The 18,814-nt window shown below is 43.6% G+C and overlaps 1 protein-coding gene across 1 annotated transcript in view; it reads right to left on the bottom strand.

The window, feature by feature from the left end:
• cntn6 (contactin 6) overlaps positions 1–17,227 on the bottom strand; it is a gene marked incomplete at both ends in the record, with an annotated part of 37,893 nt that extends 20,666 nt beyond the window's left edge. The window contains 10 exons of the mRNA XM_079218911.1: positions 3,441–3,591; positions 3,919–4,048; positions 4,309–4,451; positions 7,020–7,204; positions 7,360–7,462; positions 8,042–8,245; positions 11,446–11,541; positions 12,622–12,797; positions 12,931–13,054; positions 17,167–17,227. Of these exons, the coding sequence (XP_079075037.1) occupies positions 3,441–3,591; positions 3,919–4,048; positions 4,309–4,451; positions 7,020–7,204; positions 7,360–7,462; positions 8,042–8,245; positions 11,446–11,541; positions 12,622–12,797; positions 12,931–13,054; positions 17,167–17,227 (1,373 nt within the window). The remainder of the gene's footprint in view (positions 1–3,440; positions 3,592–3,918; positions 4,049–4,308; positions 4,452–7,019; positions 7,205–7,359; positions 7,463–8,041; positions 8,246–11,445; positions 11,542–12,621; positions 12,798–12,930; positions 13,055–17,166) is intronic.
• Between the last annotated feature and the right edge of the window lie 1,587 nt (positions 17,228–18,814).

Genomic DNA, 18,814 nt, shown 5'->3' with positions numbered 1-18,814 from the left:
ACCCCCACCCCTCCAAAAAAAAACGTAGTAACTATATTCAATCACATGATGGTTACATGTTGTCGTAAATCCAGGGAGCTACATTGAGTCCATGGACGAAAAAAAAAATGGCTGAATGTATCGTTTAGAGCCAGAGCCCAAATGAAAATGAGAAAGGTAAAAAAGTTATACAAAATACAGCAAGAGATGATCTGCACGCTTTGCACTTCATGCATGAATAACCAGCATGCAAATTAAAACCCACCAAATTAGAGTCAGCATGTGCCTGAGTGTTACATGAGTACATTTAACGCCACTCTGATCATCTCTCTCTCTCTCTCTCTCTCTCTCTCTCTCGCTCTCTCTCTCTCTCTCTCTCTCTCTCGCTCTCTCTTTCTCTCTCTCTCTCGTCTGCTCCTTGATAGATTGGCTGTCAAAAAACACTGTACCGACGTTGTTGGTGTGATCTGAAATCGGGACATGTAATTGGAAATCCCTTGCTGGGTGCATCAGATGGTGGTTTTCCTAACAGAGCGAGCAGCTCTTGCAACGTACGGGAGCGTTTCAGTCGAGTTCAGGTAATCATAATGAACTGGGTAAAAGCCCTTTTGAACGACACATGAAGTGAGTGAAGTGTTCGGTTTTGATTATTGCATGTTCCTGATTCACTCACATCTATGCATCGGAAATGAATGAGCATGAACTGTGTTAAAACATTTTTTTATGATTATGCTCCCTTTTGCTCAGGACTTCTGCCAGCAGATTTCAATGGGCTGCTCAGGTCTTATCTTCCTGTGTTCACAGAGGACTCTGGTGTTGGTGAATTCCAACCAAAGACTCATCAGAAGTATTTGCACTCAAGAAAGAACTTCAGTGAGTTAAGCTGCACCCTGGATACAGCTGGCAAAGACTTTCTTTTTTGCTCCATTTGAAACTTTTTTGACAGAAAAGTTTTGAGTAGAAAATTCCTACTCAACTCTATTTTGAGAGAAAACACACCTGGAGTTTGATTGCCAAAAGACTCTTACTATCAAGCCAATGTGTTCAGACAAATATTGCTTTATAAAAAAAAGTTTGTACGATCTTTGTACTGAATGTACCCGAGATATCTTATAAGAACACTTGGGTCTGTGGATGAAGTGGCCATCCCACAGGAGAAAAGACCCATTTGAGTAATTCAATGGGATCCTGATTATTATTCAATCAGAACAGCTGTAATGGCGGAAGCTTTGGAATTGTGTGTCAAATGTGGGGCCGCATACAGATGTTGGTATAACCTTGGAGAAGCTATTCACTTCAGCAGCTATTCAAAATCGTACCTTTGTGAAATTGTTGATGGCAAAAAACTATGTATGACCTGGCTAATGGAAATCCCTTTGCAATGCTGCATTCAAAGAATACATGTGCACATTTCCACAGATCCAACGTAAAAAAACAAACAACATAGTCGAACATGTTTCGTGGGAAGCCAGAGAGGAATCATGAATCTTTTTTTTTCTTCTTTCTTTTGCTGGAGTGACTTCTGCTGGGTGGCCATTGAGGAGGTGAGGGAAGGCAGCGGGTGTATTAGGCCCCAACCAGCTGAGCTCCTCACACTGTGTGCAACAGTGGAGTTAGCGTTGACGAGGGTCGCTGGAGAAAGGGAATCGACTGTTTGTTAAGACTGTTAAGCCTGTCAAGCTTTCCAGTCCCTCATGGCACGCGTACAGTTGACATTGTTAAGAGTGGCAGATTTGCCACCAAAACTGTAACTTTAAAATGAAAACTGGTGACTTCATCTGCTGTATTTAGCTAGTTAAGCCCAGCTACATGTTCTCAATGGTATCCAGTTGACTCTTTTTAAAAAGAGGGTCCTTTCAAGGGTCTTAAATATGAACTTGGTGGCTACTGACAGGATATCACGCTAAAAGATGTTCTCTGCAAAAAAAAAGTCAGCCTCCTCATCCATGTAGAGAATATTTATGGAAATAAAGAAACGGGAGTGTTCTTGTATTGCTATCCTATATGCGGCTGCCTGGAGTACACATTTGTTCACTTTTTTTTTTCACAAGTATCTTTTTACAGTTTTATTTTTGTCCGTAAGCGTCTGTAAGAGAAGCGCTGATCTTCGACTAAATGCTCACAGCTGTCTGAAGCGACCTGTTTGAGAATTAAGGCGGATGACTATAAATACGCACGCTAACATCACCATTAAATGCGATTGCATTCATTCGCACGCATATGACTGGAATTTTAATGTCGTGTCAGAATTTACAGTTATTTTTTTCTTCAGCTGGCAATACTTGACAAGAACCTACCAACTCCAGAAACTTAGGACGTGGTGAAACTTTCTGCTTACACCTATAGTATATGAAAGAAAGAAAAATCACTTCCCAGCGAGGCTCTCGGAGAAAAAATTGCTGCCATTAAGTTAATTATACTCTTTGAGACGAGGCTTTCTTTAAGAGATGTGCTTTTCAACTGGTTGTCTGATGATGTGTGGGCGTACTGGACCATATTTCATAAAAAGGGAAACACCGGGATACAGACCTTCCTTCCTCTCACAAAATCACCTTAATGCTCAGATATTATATCAAGAGGCCAAAACAACGACATCAACAGTGGGAGCGTTTCTGTTTGGAGCGTATCTAAGAGGGTCAGAGCTACCTTCAGTCCCACAGTGGTGCAAGTGGATTTGTGTTGGAAAGTGATTTCCGCTGATTTGACTCATTTCTGGGATGAGTCTCTTTACTCGTCTTTCCTCTTTACTTCTATCAGTGACCGAGCCAAGCCCCTTGCTTTTCTGAACCTCCATTACATTTTCCTCCCCTACTCTTTCACCGAAACATTTCACAAAAGCAGCTCTCCCGCTGTGCTCCCAACTCCGTCGGCTCTTATCGTGTGCATCAGTCTGTTGCAAACAATAAACTGTTTTTCTTTGAGCTCGTAGGTGTCGCCTCAGACCCTTAAATCATGACATGGCCTGTCATGTCGCCCGGGGTGGAGTTTTGCTCAAGGATGCAATGAGTTCTTTTTTTCCTCTGTGTTTTTTTGTTCTTCTTTTCACACAGAGAGCATCTCTACAAGGCCTACATCCACCCCTTTGACTGCATTGAAGAGCTCTGAAGCTGTGGCACACTTTGAACTTCAAACAAAAAGAAAAAAATTGCACTCTTTATCTTGTGCCTCAGAAAAACTGATGGAGTAGGAGGTCATGGCCTCATTCTTACATCTAGTAAAAAAAAAAAAGCTTAAAAAAAAGATGATTGAGACAACAGAAACACAACATATTTTCCAACGTGACGGAAAAGGTGTCTATCTCTATCTTGGGTCAAACAAAGCAGTGTTATGCAATGCTGACTCCCTCCCTAATCCCCTTGAGCAGACGCATAATAAATAACCATGCTAGAAATGGAAGCACTCCCTTCGACGTACGGCACGAGGAGCGTGGGCAGCGACGGCGCAGGCAATAAACGCCCTACCTCTGGCTGTCCTTCAGGAGTTGGCCCGCTCTCCACCAGGAGACGGTGGCCCTGGGGGAGGCGTGGGGGCGGCACTCCAAGACCACCTCGCCCCCCCTCCGGATCACTGTGGCCTTCTTCACGGGCCTCCGGGTGAAGTCAGGCGGTGAGGCTGAGGAACAAAACCGCGTTAAGGGCCATTTGTTTCTGCTTTGCGGTGGGCGCAGCAGCCGCGCATCAGCAGAAATGTCAAGTGCATCACGAGCAATTACGGAAATTTGACTTCGCCGCCACGCTGGGTTATTGTACGAGAGAATTATGGAAATGAAAGAGAGGGGGGCTACGGTTCAGCGTGGAGCTGGCTCTGCCTCTTATCATTTATTTATTTCAGATAGGGAGCATTTTTATTCCACTGACAACACAATGTACATGCAGTGTATCTCTACATTGCCTCTGGTTCAATTCGTTGTAAATAATACAGGGCGAGCAAACTGCTTACCTACAACCTTGAGCTCAGCGCTGGCATACACAGCTCCGTGTTCACTCTCTGCCACGCACTGATACATCCCAGAGTCCAACAGACTGATCCTGGATATGGTCAGTCTGCCCGCTTCCACGTGTATCCGGCCCTGCAAATCAGGCCAGCTGATTAATGTTTGATGGCATCTTTCAATGATTTATGTCTATTTTCTTTTCTTTTTTTCTCTTTTGCGAGATGAGTGCAAGCTTTTGGATCATCCTTTGCCTTCGAGGTTTTCAGCGAAGCCCGAGCAAGATTTGTGTTTCTCAATTTCCTTTTAAAGTAGTATTATTTTAAGAGAAGCACACAATAAAACCACAATGAGGTTCTCACATTTTATCGCGAAGGTCAAACCTTTGCTCGACTTACCTCTGCTGTTATCGGCTGACCGTTCTTCAGCCATTTGTATGTGGGCCTCGGCTTACCCATGGCTTTACATTCCCACTGCAGATTAGCATCGATGGCCATGTGAGCATCTTTCAGTGTCTGGACCCAGTGCAGATGTTCAGCATCTGTGGAAAATACAGATGTATTTAGTTTGACCAATATCTGATTCCCTCGTAATAAGAAGGAACAAATGAGTGTTATGATCATTATAATGATATATCCATTGGTTTAACACTTTTTGTTGACATAATAACTGGATTGCATTAACAGTAGCACTTATTTTCTTTTCCCACCCAAAAAGGCTGCATTAACAGTAGAGAGCAGCTTTTTTTTTCTAAATGTGGAGTGTGTGTGGGGGGGGGGGGGGGGGAGAGAGAGAGAGAGAGAGAGAGGAAGAGGATTGAGGCAGAATGGAAGAGGGTGGTCTCCCTACATCACTGCTGTAAATGTAGCCAAACTCTAAATGTATCAACCCCCAATAAAAAATGCTCTAGAGTTGTTGATCATTTCCTCAGTTTTCATTTTGTACTACTATTTCATTCCTAATAATATTTTTTTGCAGTTATGTAGCTGTTATTAATTCATATTTCTCTGTTCAACTGATTCATTGCAGCTTTCTACGTGTAGCGTTACTTACTTTGCGTCTCCTTTTTCGAGTTTCTCTTTCCTACCACAACCTAATTTTTGCAATTCTCTATTTACTTAAATGTGTGACCCTTCAAAAACGCTTGATTTGCCCGCCATTGTTTACAGTTCAATTCGCAATGTAGAGAGAGATAGAGATTAATAAAAAGCTAAAACGTCATCAGATGATAGCCGATTTTTTAATTTTTTATAACCTGCATGCAACCAAAGCCGGCTCAAACGTGATTGTTCAACACTTCTTGGATTACAAACAGAAACGCTGCCTTGAACCAAAAAGCTGCCTGACATTTTGTTTCTATACACACGGAAACAGGTCAGGCTTATGAAGAATGAGCTGTCATACATTATCAGCGAGTATGTTATGTGCTGATAACAATCGTCGCCAATCACACTGTCTCCTCTAGCCTCCTAGAAAAGCAGTGCTCCCTCCACCATGACAACTGAAAATAAATCTAAGAATATTGAAACTTTTTGCAGAAATTATACTGAAGGAAAAACTAGCACATCATCTAATGGCAGTTTTCAGTCAAGCTCGAAGAAGCTTTAGAAATACTGATACAGTTCTTCTATATTTTCATCATTTATCCGGTATAACCTGAGAGGATTACCTTTAAAAAAAAATACCAGCTGAGGAGACTCCAAATGAGTCGTAGCTAGATTTAAGGATGTTCTGACTAGATATGGGGGTTTAGAAGCGACGAGAAGTGCATAGTAGGAAAGTGTATTGTTCTCCATTGTACTTCTAGACCTAGTAGTATAGATTTCACAATCTAGTACCGTACTTAGTTTTATTTTATACAGCTACTCATGTGCATGTATATGCCCATGTATGTCATATTACCAGTTTTGTAATGCTTGCCTCGGCAATACAACTTCTTTTGATGAAAGCAAACACATTGGAATTGTTGTCGTAATTATTTTTGCCATCGACCCCGAGGAAGAGGAGCCGTTGCCCCGGTAACAGCTGGTGAGGATCCAAATAAATACACTGAAAATCAATCTTGGTATAATCACAGAGAGAGAGAGCGAGAGAGAAAGAGAGAGCGAGAGAGAGAGAGAGAGAGAGAGAGAGAAAACTTCGACAGCCAAATCGGATCAATATTCAAGTTTGCATACTATCATCGTGGGATTCGGGGATGAAGCTTTAATCTCCAGCAGGCTGGACTTTTGTAATGGCCCCTGCTCAAAAAACTGTTCATCTTATTCACAAAGCGACCGCTGAGTCGTAACAGAAAAGAAGAGTGGGTACATCACAACAACGTCCAGGGAGTTATGAAATAGAGTTTGAATCCCTGTTGCTTGTCGGTAGATCGCTCACTGGTTTCGGACCTCCAAGCATCTCGAGAATCCAACATAAATATGGAATAGCAGCATTCAGTTACTTTGAACCACAAGCAGTGGACCAAACTTCCTTTAAATCCAGGTTTTTTTTATGTTCTCACCTGCCTCTGACTGAACCATTAATTATTTTCAACCTTGCAGTTCATTGTGGTTTCTTATTTATTTTTCTAATTGGAGTTCTATCTTTTGAATTGGTCAGTTCAAGTCGCGGCTCACCTTTTTTCGAATGGATTATGTGAAGCACCTTGAATTGCATTTGTGTGTGAAATATGCGACACAGATAAACTCGCCCTGGCGTGCCTCACTCCCGCTTTTGTGTCAACAGCCACTTACGCCTTCTTGTTTGGCACCGCTCGCGTCAAAACTAGACGCCTCAGATTTAAAACAGCTGGTATGCAAACCCAAATATGTACAGACAGGATATAAATCGATCCGTTCCCAGTTCCCCGTCGGCACGTTCAGCAGACGGGACCAGCAGCGACTCGTCTCTGCTTATAGAAGAAGTTGTGACTAATTTCAAGGCTTGCGGTTTGACAGCCAGCTCCTTTTGATTCTATGGAGGTGGGAGACATATCCTGACGTATGAGTAATCTCATTTTCTACCTCACGCCAATGCTTGAAAGAAATGTTCAATACGGAGAAAAAAAAAGAAAAGATTAGCAGTCATCTCCTTGAAACAAGCAAGCAAAAGTATACAAGGCTCTTACTGTGGAACACGAGTTGCCCTCTGGCGACATTTCGTCCTTTGCTGTTCGCGGCCACACACTCGTACACACCGGCGTCCTCCGGACGAAAGTATGGAATTTCCAGAACCCCGCTGGAGTGGTTGATTTTAATCTTGCCAGGGAGTGGGTTTCCATCAGCTCTTCTCCATGAGATTGAAGGCACGGGGCTGCAGAGGTCACACACACACAGAAAGGTCACGCCGGCCACATCCTTCCCGCTCACACTGACCACAAGAACTCGCGGCCCATGTTTGCTGTAGCAGAGGATGTCTGGCCCATTCACAAGTTTGCGTGAGGGTTTGCCAACATTCCCGTCACTTACTTTCCCAGGGCGAAGCATTCCAGCTTCACCGATGATCCTTTAGAGACTCGGAGGGTGTCGGGAAACTGAACTTCGATCTTTGGCTCGTATTCACCCATCACTGCTGCGTGAAGGATAAAAGAAAATCACATCAGTCCCAAACACACACAAAAAGAACGTGGACATGCAGTCCCCTTGTAATTCATATTGGACATAAGAGCCGCGACGCGGGTGACAACTGGCAGGGGAGCGAAGTGAGAGCGCGCGCGTCGGCGCCGTACACACCAGCGGATGGATGAGTTTGGATTACATATCTCGCCTCAGCTCAAATCTGAAGTGGTAGACATAAACACTCCTGATGGGGGTTTAGTATGTGTGGCAAGCTCCTCGCTGTGTGAGTGTGTCTGCATGCATTTTTGTCAGCGAAGACTACATTTCTGGTTATGTAAATATGTGCCTTCATGCAGATAGATGGGGCTTCCTGGAACACACAACCCCTGTACAGTTCAGAGGCTTTGGGATGGTGCGGGGAAAAAAATAAAAATCTCATGAACGAAAAGCAAAAACAGTGTCACGCTCAAGACAAGCGATTTATCTCCCCGGCTCGCCTACCCTTCTAACCCCCCACCCGTACCCGACAGCGCGTGTCAGTTCAGCGCGCAAGATAACCAGGAGGCAGCAGAGGCGAACTGAGGGTGCTTACCGTCTCTCCGCACCACCACAGGGGTTGGAGAGCTGAACACTGTGGTGTTGGTCATCATGTTTCTCACCACACACGTGTAGTTCCCCGCGTCCGAGGCTTCAACTTTGGCGATGTACAAGTTGCCCGTCCTCTGAGAGATAAAACGGCGGGCGTCCTGTTGCAGGAAGCTCCGCTGTCCGTTGAAAATCCATGAATATTTGATCTCTGGAAAAGACAAAAGATGATCAAAAAGAAATCTGATACATCTTCTAGTGACATTCCCAAAGTGACATTATGACCTGCATCGGAAGAGATCTCTTCATCAATACATTATGAGGATCTATATTTCTCTACCAAAAACGGAGATAGAAGATGACATCACAGAAGTGGGCTAATTGATTTGATATTTTGTCAACAATCCCACGAAAACAATCAATGATGTGTATAATGGCAGCTAGAGCTTCTTTAGTTGAACAGAATATGTGGGCAGGGTTTTAATTACAAGAGGGAGTTGGACACATTTTTCAGGTTTCCAAACACTTCATCCCCCTGATATCACTCTGTTAGCTACCGAGACCCATGAGTTAAGGATGAGTCATCAAAAAACAGTAGAATCCGGCGACTGCTTTGTGTGTTGCGCCATCTAACTGCGCCCCCATTAGTGCGGTGGCAAGTCGTAGTGACGCTGTGTCTGCTAACCGCGTTAGCTAGTGACTTTCAGCAGGATGAGGCTGTGGTTGCTCAAGGTAAAGTACGTGGATGGTTGGCGTAGATAACCAAAACAAATGGGTATGCACTTTAAATTGCATAAACTAAAAAACAAGGCTTTTACGAGGACACCTACACGTTCTGTTTGTGGTGCTGTCACTGCGGGCAACCACGGCGCATTTAGCCGAGGGCCACCAGTAAAAGGCTATGTGTTCTGTTTGTGATGCCTTCCGAATAATGTTTACTTTTTAGGTCGTTGGGTTGTGCTATTCAGAACAACTTGGAGTTAGTTATTCTGTGAGACAAGCCACAGCCTAAAGGCAGTATCGTAGGCCACAAACATTTGCTAGCTGAGCTAGCAGGTTCAAGTTTGACAACTCTGTTTAAGCAGCTGTGAACTGCTCTGGTTCTTCTTAACTCCTGGGCATCGGTACAGTACCGTTACATAGAAAATAAAGGTATAAGTAGAAACTAGAACTAGTTTACTTCCTGTATCGTGTGTAATATAATTCATGAATCAGCAACACTGTTGGTTTTTGAAAATTACTTTGTTTTCATAGAAATAAAGAGTATATTTGTGGCCCGTTTTTTAAGACAGGAAGTAGGAATGAATTGGCTCGGGACGGAGCCTGCAAGTCGAAAACCACCGCAAGATGGATCAAGGTTGAGTTCAGCCAAAATGTGTGAAATAATGCAGCCCCCTGATCTTCTATTTTGGACCGCTCCGTTGCTCAGCAGGCGCGTTGGCATGCAGGGCACAAGCTAAAACAAATTGCAGGGTCATTCTGTAGAGAAGAAAAACCCTGCTCAACATCCTCCTGCAACCAAATATGTGCAGATGTACAGATTCATGGGGGATTCCTTTTTGGATGTGAACAATCAAATTCTGCTGTTTATATCACAGGAGAAGAAATTATGTTATTTAGGTCATTAAGTATTACAAACTGCTATGCAGTGTTTTGGCTTTTATCATATCAGCCTTTGAGCTCATAGAGCTATTAATCAAGCCAGTGATCCTGGATTGCATTTCATTGTTTCATTGGTACTTGAAAAAACACGGCCCCACCAAATCTGCCCCTTCTGCAAATTCCTTTTTTTCCTTTTTTTTTTTTTTACCACAGGGCTGTTTGCTCTGAACACCCATCTTCTGGTATGGAGCAAATATGGATTTGGCAACATAATGCAAGCAGGTCACAAGGTCACACATGTGCTTTGTCGTGTTCTGTATTATAGATTTTGCAGGAAGTATCTTGCTCTCGCCACACAGATTAAAGAGGAGGATTTATGTCAAAATAAAGAATGGACAGGGCTGATGAGAATGCCAATGTAGCAGTGTTGAGAGAGAGAGAGAGAGAGAGAGAGAGAGAGAGAGAGAAAGAGAGACAGAGAGAGAGAGAGAGAGAGAGAGTGAGACAGAGAGAGAGAGAGAGAGAGAGAGAGAGAGAGAGAGAAAGAGAGAGAGAGATTAGTGCAGCCCTCCTGTATCAGACACATGACATTCTGCAGTCAGCTCTTTTGACTGGGCGGACGGTAAAAAGTCCCACTTGCTTCCTTGAGGGAAAACAGTGAATTAAAATCATTATGGGGGAGAAGTCAGGGGCACAAACTGACAGACCTTTCATGATTAGGAACTATCAGAGATTGGGTCTGTTTAAGAGCTCGCAGTCTCACAGCAACAGAGGACTTGCAGGCACATAATCTCATGTCCTCTGACAGAGTTTAACTCTCAGCACGGCTCCTTTTTACACCACTTACCTATTGATTGCTCAAAGACGCTTCGCATGATCCCTCTTTTACCAAGGTGCATCACAGCACTCCTCGAGTGGCGCAATCAACAGGCGTTAAAGAAGCTGTTGACATAATGTGGCAGCAAAAAAAAAGACCCCCCGCCCCAAAAAAACCCCCACCATTTTTCAATTTTAGAACACCTCAAGCCAGCATTATCGTGGAGCGCAAATCCCATCAAATGTGTGCCAATGTGTGTTTAAGAGGAAAAAATGAAGAGATGGAGGCTTTTGAAAAGGGGGAGGGGAGGCTAGAGGGCAAATTGTTAAAGTGTAGATTCCCGCGTGGCCGCAGGATTCAGCTGGCAACAGGGAGCGGAGAAAAGGCTGCTACGCTGGCGTAAAATTGTGCTGGTGGGCACCGGATGGCTGCAGAAGTGCGGACCACTTTGAGGGTCTGCTAATCAGCGGTGCACAGACACGCGAGCCGACTCACAGCTGTGCCACGAGGATAAATGCTTCCATGGTCGCAGCAGCCACCGGCAGACTTTATTACCCACAGATAACCTGCCCACGTATGAGGGGGAAAAAAAACTAAGAAGACAGTTGGGGGAGTGGAGCGCCGGGCACTTTATAGATGACAGCATGGTCACAGATCATATGGGCGAGAAAAGTGAGCTCAAGGTTAAGAAGTGCGAGGCTATGAACTATAGATGTGAAGGCATGGGTCCGGGCAGGTAGAGCGGTGGCTGAAAAAAAAAAAAAAGTTCCCCTCCGTCTAGCAGATAAGGAGAGGTGAGTGGAAAACATTGTGTCAGAGTTGGAGAGGGAGAGCAGCGAAAAGTGCAGGTGGGAAGGTATAACAAAAAAACAAAAGAGACACGGCAGTGTTACAGGGAGATAATAAGCTGCCGAGTGAGGAACAATAAAGACTGCTGAGGCAAGCAGGAGTGTGAGACCGCGGCAGACAATGCAGAAGAGTTAGCGCTGTACCTCCGTAATGGGGTGGAGGGCCGCAGAGCAGAACCACGGCTTGACCCTCTCGCACCGACACCGTGTTCCTTGACTTCCTGCTGAAGTTCTGCAGAACTGTTGAATATGAAATGGGGGAAAAAAAGACAATTTATCAGTGTTTCACAGCTTGAATAACTAATAAGGTGATGACGAGCAGAAGGGCATTTCATTCTGCAGAATGACTTCCCTGTCTGTTCGTGTTGCTTACAAGTCAGACCCGGGAGTCGCTCGTTAATATCCTGGCACAAGCAGGAGATCTGGTCAAGGGTAGCCCTCGGCAATCGAGCTTGAGAGATTACTTTCGCCTTTAATTAAATGCTGCCGTGCGGTGTGAGAGAACAAACAGCGGGGAGGATATATCAATCCCCAAAAGTCTTTTAAATGCCAGCCGAGACCTAGGAGGGATCCATCAAATATCAGCAGTGGTCAAATCAGAACTCGACCGATAAGAAAATCGCCCAAAATCAAGACGTGGCGGTCCTCGGTCCTTCAGACTAGCAAGCCTAGGTGACACGTCATCTCAGACAATGGCGATTGACATTCAATCCGAGATGGCGCTCCTCGATACGAGGGCGGGATCGGAGAGGATAAACCGAAGACAATTATGGCGATTTGGGGATGCCTGTGGAGAGCTCTCCTCAGAGGGAGCCTATGGTTGTTGTGTGGATGTGCAGCGTTTTAAATAGGAATGCTGCAGAACAAAATATACTGCCAAGACTATGTGATGTTCACTTTTGGGGATGTGTCACAGAGATACCAAACCAGCACAGTCAAGGAATAACTTCAGTGCACCAGTCTGTTACCACCGTTAGTACGATACCGTCGGTCGGGATGACGTTATCAGCTGTGGGGCGCTGACTCACATGCACCAACATGCAGTAATAACACACGGCCTGCCAGGCTACGTCAACAAAGGAAGGAGGAACTCAGACAACAGCACACACGAGGGAGAGCGACTACATTCTCCGTAGACTTCACCCCACTACATCTTTATGTAGCAAATAGCTGTTTGCTCCTGTGAATCCCGTATGTTACACCTTCAATATTGTTATTCTGTGAAGCTGTGCACAATTTCACAAATCAAATGGGCAATTACAAAGCTAAGCTTCATGTCAGTAGCAGTATCAGTGAATACAAAAATCTGACTCTACTCACAAGCAAACTGAACTTTTGCCTCCCTGCTGACGACGGTCCCAAAAGTGTTGGTGGCGATGCACTGATACACTCCTCCATGGTCGATGACATGAGGGTTATTGATCAACAGGTTGCCCTCCACGTGGCTGTAGTTAGGATCCGACTGTGTGTTTATTTCCCCCCCATCCATTTTCCACCTGTAGAGGAACGAAAAGATAGGTTTCCTAGGTCTGCTAATAATGTGATTCCTTCTCATCTTTGGGAAAATGAATCATAAACACTGCAGTCTCACATAGCAGACAGTCAAAAGGCAATAAAAAAAACACTCACCTATAATGCGGAGGTGGGTTTCCCTTGGCTTTGCAATTAATAAACACCTGCTTATCATCAGTGCTCAGGGGGAAAATACTGTCACTGGGCTCCTGGGTGAAGACAGGACCGTGGCGTGTATTCTCTGTGTTGGGAAAAAAAGCACATTAGCCCTACAACTGTGCTCAGCATGTGACACTGAATTAATGCAAAAATAAATCACACGCTGCTCAAAAAACTTTAAACTCTACACCCATATAATTAGCTGCCAATATGGCTCTTCTGCATTTATTAAACCCTCTTGTGCACGTGTCACGAGGCAGATAATGCATTGCGATGAGAGAGCACTTAACTGGGGATAACCCAGTCCTATACTGGCTAACTGGCACACTCTGTGCAGCCTTCAACGCGCCAGTCGTGGCGTTTCTTTCGATCGTTTACAATCGGGAAGCTTGTTCAGATAAGTATTATCAGTGTAAATACAGTGCAGTTACAGGAAACGGGAAATAGAAGCAAGTTTGACTCATTCATTAATTTCGAACCCCATTAATTAGTATTGCCAAGCCTGTCAGCATGTACCATTCTCACACAATACATTTTCAGTCAATAAAGATAACGGTAGCAGATTTAATATTCAAAATGCCAAGCAGACTATATCAATTGTAGCTACCGAGATAACTAAACATGTTTCTTCATCGAAGATAGTAGTCAGTAAATGAAATGCTCCCTTCTTGGGTTAGGTTACATCTCTAGTTAGTAAACTAGTTTGCCAGAAATGCTGACCATTGCAGCAGATAAACACACTTTGTAATCTACTCATGACATTCGTGTTTTTAGTTTTTGAGAGATTTGTCTTTTCCTCGCTCCTCGCTTGAACCCAAAGTCGTTCTGCGGCACGGCGGTCCCAAAGCTCATATTTCTGCTCTGAGGAGCGAGGAGCAAAGAGGGATCTCTGAGGAGCCATGAGCGAGGATGCACGAGAGCGGCCTTCCAGGAAGCGTTTTAGCGGCCGACACGCCCCCTCATTGTTCATCAGTTATTTGATTGGACGCTGCAGCTGATCAAAATGATCAGGTTTGTCTAAACATCACTGGAGTTTCATACCAGAGTGAAGACAGATCACAGATTAAACTCAAGTTATATATTTAGTTGTTTCCCCATCTGGTTAAAATAGATGTTCATTGTAGGTCTCAACAATAAAAGGACCACAAACAACTTTCTTTCTTTATAATACAGAGAGAAAGAAAGAAAACATCTCTCTGACAGTGATGATAACTGTGTCTTTAGGAGTATAAGTACAATGATCAAAAGTTTCTCCAGCTGTTTAAGCCGAATGGCAGCTGATCCAGCTGTGATCAGAAACACACATCGCTTCACCTGGCGCTTTAGAGGAAAGGACGTCTCATTTCTCTAAGAACATATTTCCTCGTTTCCTCTCTCCTCGCATGGTTTCCAAAAGAAAAAGACAATAAATAAAGACAATAAAGAGCCTTGGGATGTATCCATAGAGAGAGCTGTGGACTGTGGGTATATAGTGGACTGTGTATCACATGCGGCATTCTCGTGCTATCTGTGCTATAGAGCGCTGCGGGAATGACATATTTTTCCAAGACGAACCCCAGAAGTTTGCATCGCACTTGTTACCTCAACACAAAAAGCTTTTTTCATTGACTTTTTGATAAATATACAGCCACATTTTGTTTAGCAAGGTAATCTTCATAAATTAACACTACTTTTATGATTCTTTATGCGTAAATTTGACGTTAGGCTCAAGACGGACTACAGTTTAGCGTAAAAACTTCAAAATCCACTTACTGACATATTTTATGTCGTAGAACAAAACGTTAAAACATCTTAAGCTTGTGTTAGTCGCAGACCTTATTTCAGGCTTCAATTTTGAGACGAGGGACCCAGAAGTGGAGGAAAGCTTACTCATTTCTTGGTTTCGGGACTCACTCCTGCGGCACTCTATCTTGCGAGGGCCCCGTCGCTGCATCCTGTACTCAGCGCCGCCCAGGACCATTGTGATTGGTTTAAAGAAATACCAACGAGCCAGAGGAGATATTTTTTTTTCCCTCTACGCCAAAATGATAAAGTGTGGAGCCAGACCTTCCTTTAGTTGCTGACACAGCGCTGTAGAGACAGTTTAAAAGGCCTGCTGTATCAATGTGTGGTTCAGAGGCTCTGATTGGACAATTGCTGTTTGAGGGTGAGTGAGTTTAAGCAAATGGTCGATTGCTTCTGGTGTTCAGTGTTCCTAAAAATGCGCTTTACTTAGGCGCTACATCTGCTACTGTTTAGTGAAAACTCACACTTTGCATCTGGTTCCCTGCATGTACGGTAAAATTATGTGTTACTTTTACCGTACATGCAGGGAACCAAAGCACAGACAGAAAGATATCACTATATTACATGTCAAGAGTAATTAAAAACATTGTCAAGTAACCCTGTTGGCTAATTGACTTGTGCTTTATTATGATTGCAATGCAAGTAGGATAACTTGGTTAAGGTGGTTACATGGGAGTTGCAATATCAGAGAGCTGCCTTTACTTGATGCAATCTGATCATTAGAGCCGTGTTGGCTGCATGCGTGTTTGTTTGTACATGTGCGTCTGCTCAGTCGAGCTTGTGTTCCTGGGACGTTCCAGGAAAGCGATCAATACACAGGAGTAATTAACCGATGTTGCACTAATTACTTCCATGAAATTTAACATTTCTTCAATGGACATGCGCTCACACACTGGTGTCCACCCCAACACCCTCCCCTTTCCTCTGAGCCACACGCCAGCTTTGCTCTTGCAAAAAAAAAAAAAATCATCTGTCTTTCTTTTTGTCTCTAACCTTGACGAGGACAAAGACTGCTCCCTCCCGTATCATCATCGCCATCATCATCCTAATGAGAGTGGGAGTCTTTGCTTCAGGTAAGAGGCCTTGTTTCCCCCGGCCTCTGATGGAAGCGGAATTGTTTTTACCCTGGTGGCAATGTCCTTTAAATTAAACAAATTAATGAGCCTTAAATAGCCGGGCTATTTCACCAGGGAAATGACCGGGTGGTTCTGTGTGTATGCTCGAGAACAGGCCTGCCCTGTAAACACACCGACTGGACTGACCGCTAGCATGCACGTAAACACACACGCACACACGTACAAAATTAACACCTAATTAGATTTCATGGGAGTGCATGCAAATTTGAGCTCACTGGCAGGTTTGTATGTGTTGCGGCACACGCTGCTATTTGCATTTCATTCTTCTGTCTTGTGTTTGCAGGCTGCATAGATATACCGCAGTCAAACTGCTGACTGGAGATGAGACGCTAAATCAATGGAGATGGCAGCATAAATAAGAAAACAACACACTCCATAAGCTGTATACATTTAAATCTATTTTTTTCTGATGAATACACGGTGAGCTTAAGATCAGTGTACATCGTATCCCGTCATATGTCAACATTAAATGTCACTCGGTCGCCGGGGCCTGCACGGGTCACCGTATCCAGGCGGTAAGTGAGAGCTCTCAGAGAGATTTTAACTCCTCAGCTGTAGCTCACACAGATATTAGGGCGCTGGAGGCACACGGCGGGATCTATGTTGCTGAGAACGGAGCACGGAATACATTAGCGCTGAGAAAAGAGCCTGTGTTGGATTTATTTTATTTTTTATAGCGCTTAACACATTTCACGCAAGTGGCAGCAGTTGGACATAAAGTGGGGAAATTGCATAATAAAACAGGAAGGCGTTAAAAAAAACAAAAAAAGCAGAGAAAGTGTGAGCTATCGTATGAGACTCTCTCTTCAAATATGAAACCGAAAGTGAGTCACGTTTATCAGAGGGAGGATCTGAAGAGAACATGTTCAACCCTGGCTGTAGTTAAATATTACGAGAAAAATGTAACTATGATAGTCAACCTTTAGAATGGCACAAGGCAGTCACACTTAATCCTGAGACAACTTCCTGCCGCCATAGAAAAGTGCAGCACTAAATTCAAAACTCTGCCTCTGTCGTTCTTATTTGCCCTAAAATGCTTCGCTAAGCTCTTTAAAACCAAATTAAAATCTACAGATTTGACTGTGTTTTGCTCATTTCTATAAAAAAACGTCACTAGACTTTGCCCATCTACAAAAGCTAAATACTATCGCTCCCTTTCAAATGAAATGAACCTGCATGCGATTGAGGCAAAGCCCTCCCTGTAGGGAGATGTATGCATATCAGGTGTGTGTCGAAAGAGAAAAAAAAAAGGCGGCCCTACTTGGCGTCTCACCAGCCAGGCACTCTTGGAGTGACAGAAGGATTAACAGTTCCCATGGCAACAGCATCTTCATTTTCCAAGGTCAAAGATTCTCCTTCTTCCCATCCAGTCCAGGAGAGCGGAGAGTATTTCCTGGGCAGACGCTGCTCTGTTTGGCTCTGGAGGAAATAGAAATGAGAGAACATGAGCGCGAGGAGATGCCGTCTACAACAAGACTTCTTGAAAAAAAAGGAAAGAAAGAAAACATGCTGGAACTTGCGGAAAATTGGCAAGACATTAATAAATCATTCAACCAAATAAGCAGAGCCAAGATCCCGAGCCGAAGGGCCAGCTAGCAGCTGATACCGAGGAGCTGATATTTAGTGTATACATACCGCTGCTACACTATCTCCTCGTGGGAAGTGAAGCATTAAAAACGAGAAAAAAATGAAAAGGGAAAATAAATGTGGCTTGCAGCAACAGATGAGCGGAGCTGCCTGCCAACGGTAATGCTAAGCTTTCTAATAACTCTTAGTTCAACATATTTACTTTGGCAAAAATGTGTGATATATTAATGTATAGTATATATCACAGAGAATGCTAATGAATGTAGACAGACTGAACTGAAGGAGAGCAAAATAATAAAATAAAACGCTCCCTCTGTGGGCAAATCATTCAACCCACTTAAAAACATGTTAACAGAAAGCACATCCTCCGTGGATCACGATGCCAGCAACATTCACCATCAGATTCAGACCTGCACAGTGAAAGCTTTGATGAATTGGCCAACCCTGTCGAATACAATTACAGGTAAGACAATGCCGCTCACGCTGTTTTTCAGTTGCAGCCACATCAGGGTGCTGGGATATTACCGCTGAGCTCGTTGTTGTTGACAACTTCTATAATCGATATTTGAACGCACAGAGAACGATCAGCTCTGAGGAGAGTTAATATTGGTCTTTATCAGGGGGCAGTAACATGACTTCAAGGGAGTGCTGTTGGCAACAGGTTGGCCATATTAACATAATACAAATAATATTATGTCACTTGTTTGTGTTTACTGCTCGTCTTTGCTGGTCCTAAGAGGCCGAGTGGCAGGTTTAGGCCTGATCTCTTGCTATTACCTCTTATCTTGTCACTGTAAGTGTATTTGGTACAGGATGGTTTAGTATTATTACTGTTGCATTAACCCAGGCATGCTCACTTTGCCCCAAGGGTCACTTTACCAAAATAATTAGCCCAAATAAATAATACTTGTTGTAGAAGATCAAATGAATCAACATTAAAAGGCTAATCTTTTAATTATTATTCATACTGCTACTACTTCCTAACTAAATGAACTTGGCACTTGACCTTTCAAATTTAATTTAGTCTGTTTTCAACCCGTCGACATTTTTTTAGCAGCTAGAAGTGACACAAGAGGGTGGAGCCAATCGCTGAATAGGATATTTCTTACACAATGTTACAATTAACTTTCATGAACTGAAAACACCCTTTGTGAAAGTTAAAGTTTTAAGACAACAACACGGACAAGTCCAGACTGGAAAACTCTGTGGTGTCGATCTGTCAATCACAGATATGCATACCCTACTTTATGGTCTATTTGACTCTAAATGGACCATAATTTACTAAATAAATATCATGCTCTATTGAAGAAGACTTGAAACCAGAGATTGAGACC

Source organism: Taurulus bubalis, assembly GCF_910589615.1.
Source record: "Taurulus bubalis genome assembly, chromosome: 5".
In the NCBI taxonomy this organism is placed as follows: domain Eukaryota; kingdom Metazoa; phylum Chordata; class Actinopteri; order Perciformes; family Cottidae; genus Taurulus; species Taurulus bubalis.
Note: the sequence above shows the minus strand (reverse complement) of the source record. Positions and strands in the feature narration are given on the sequence as shown.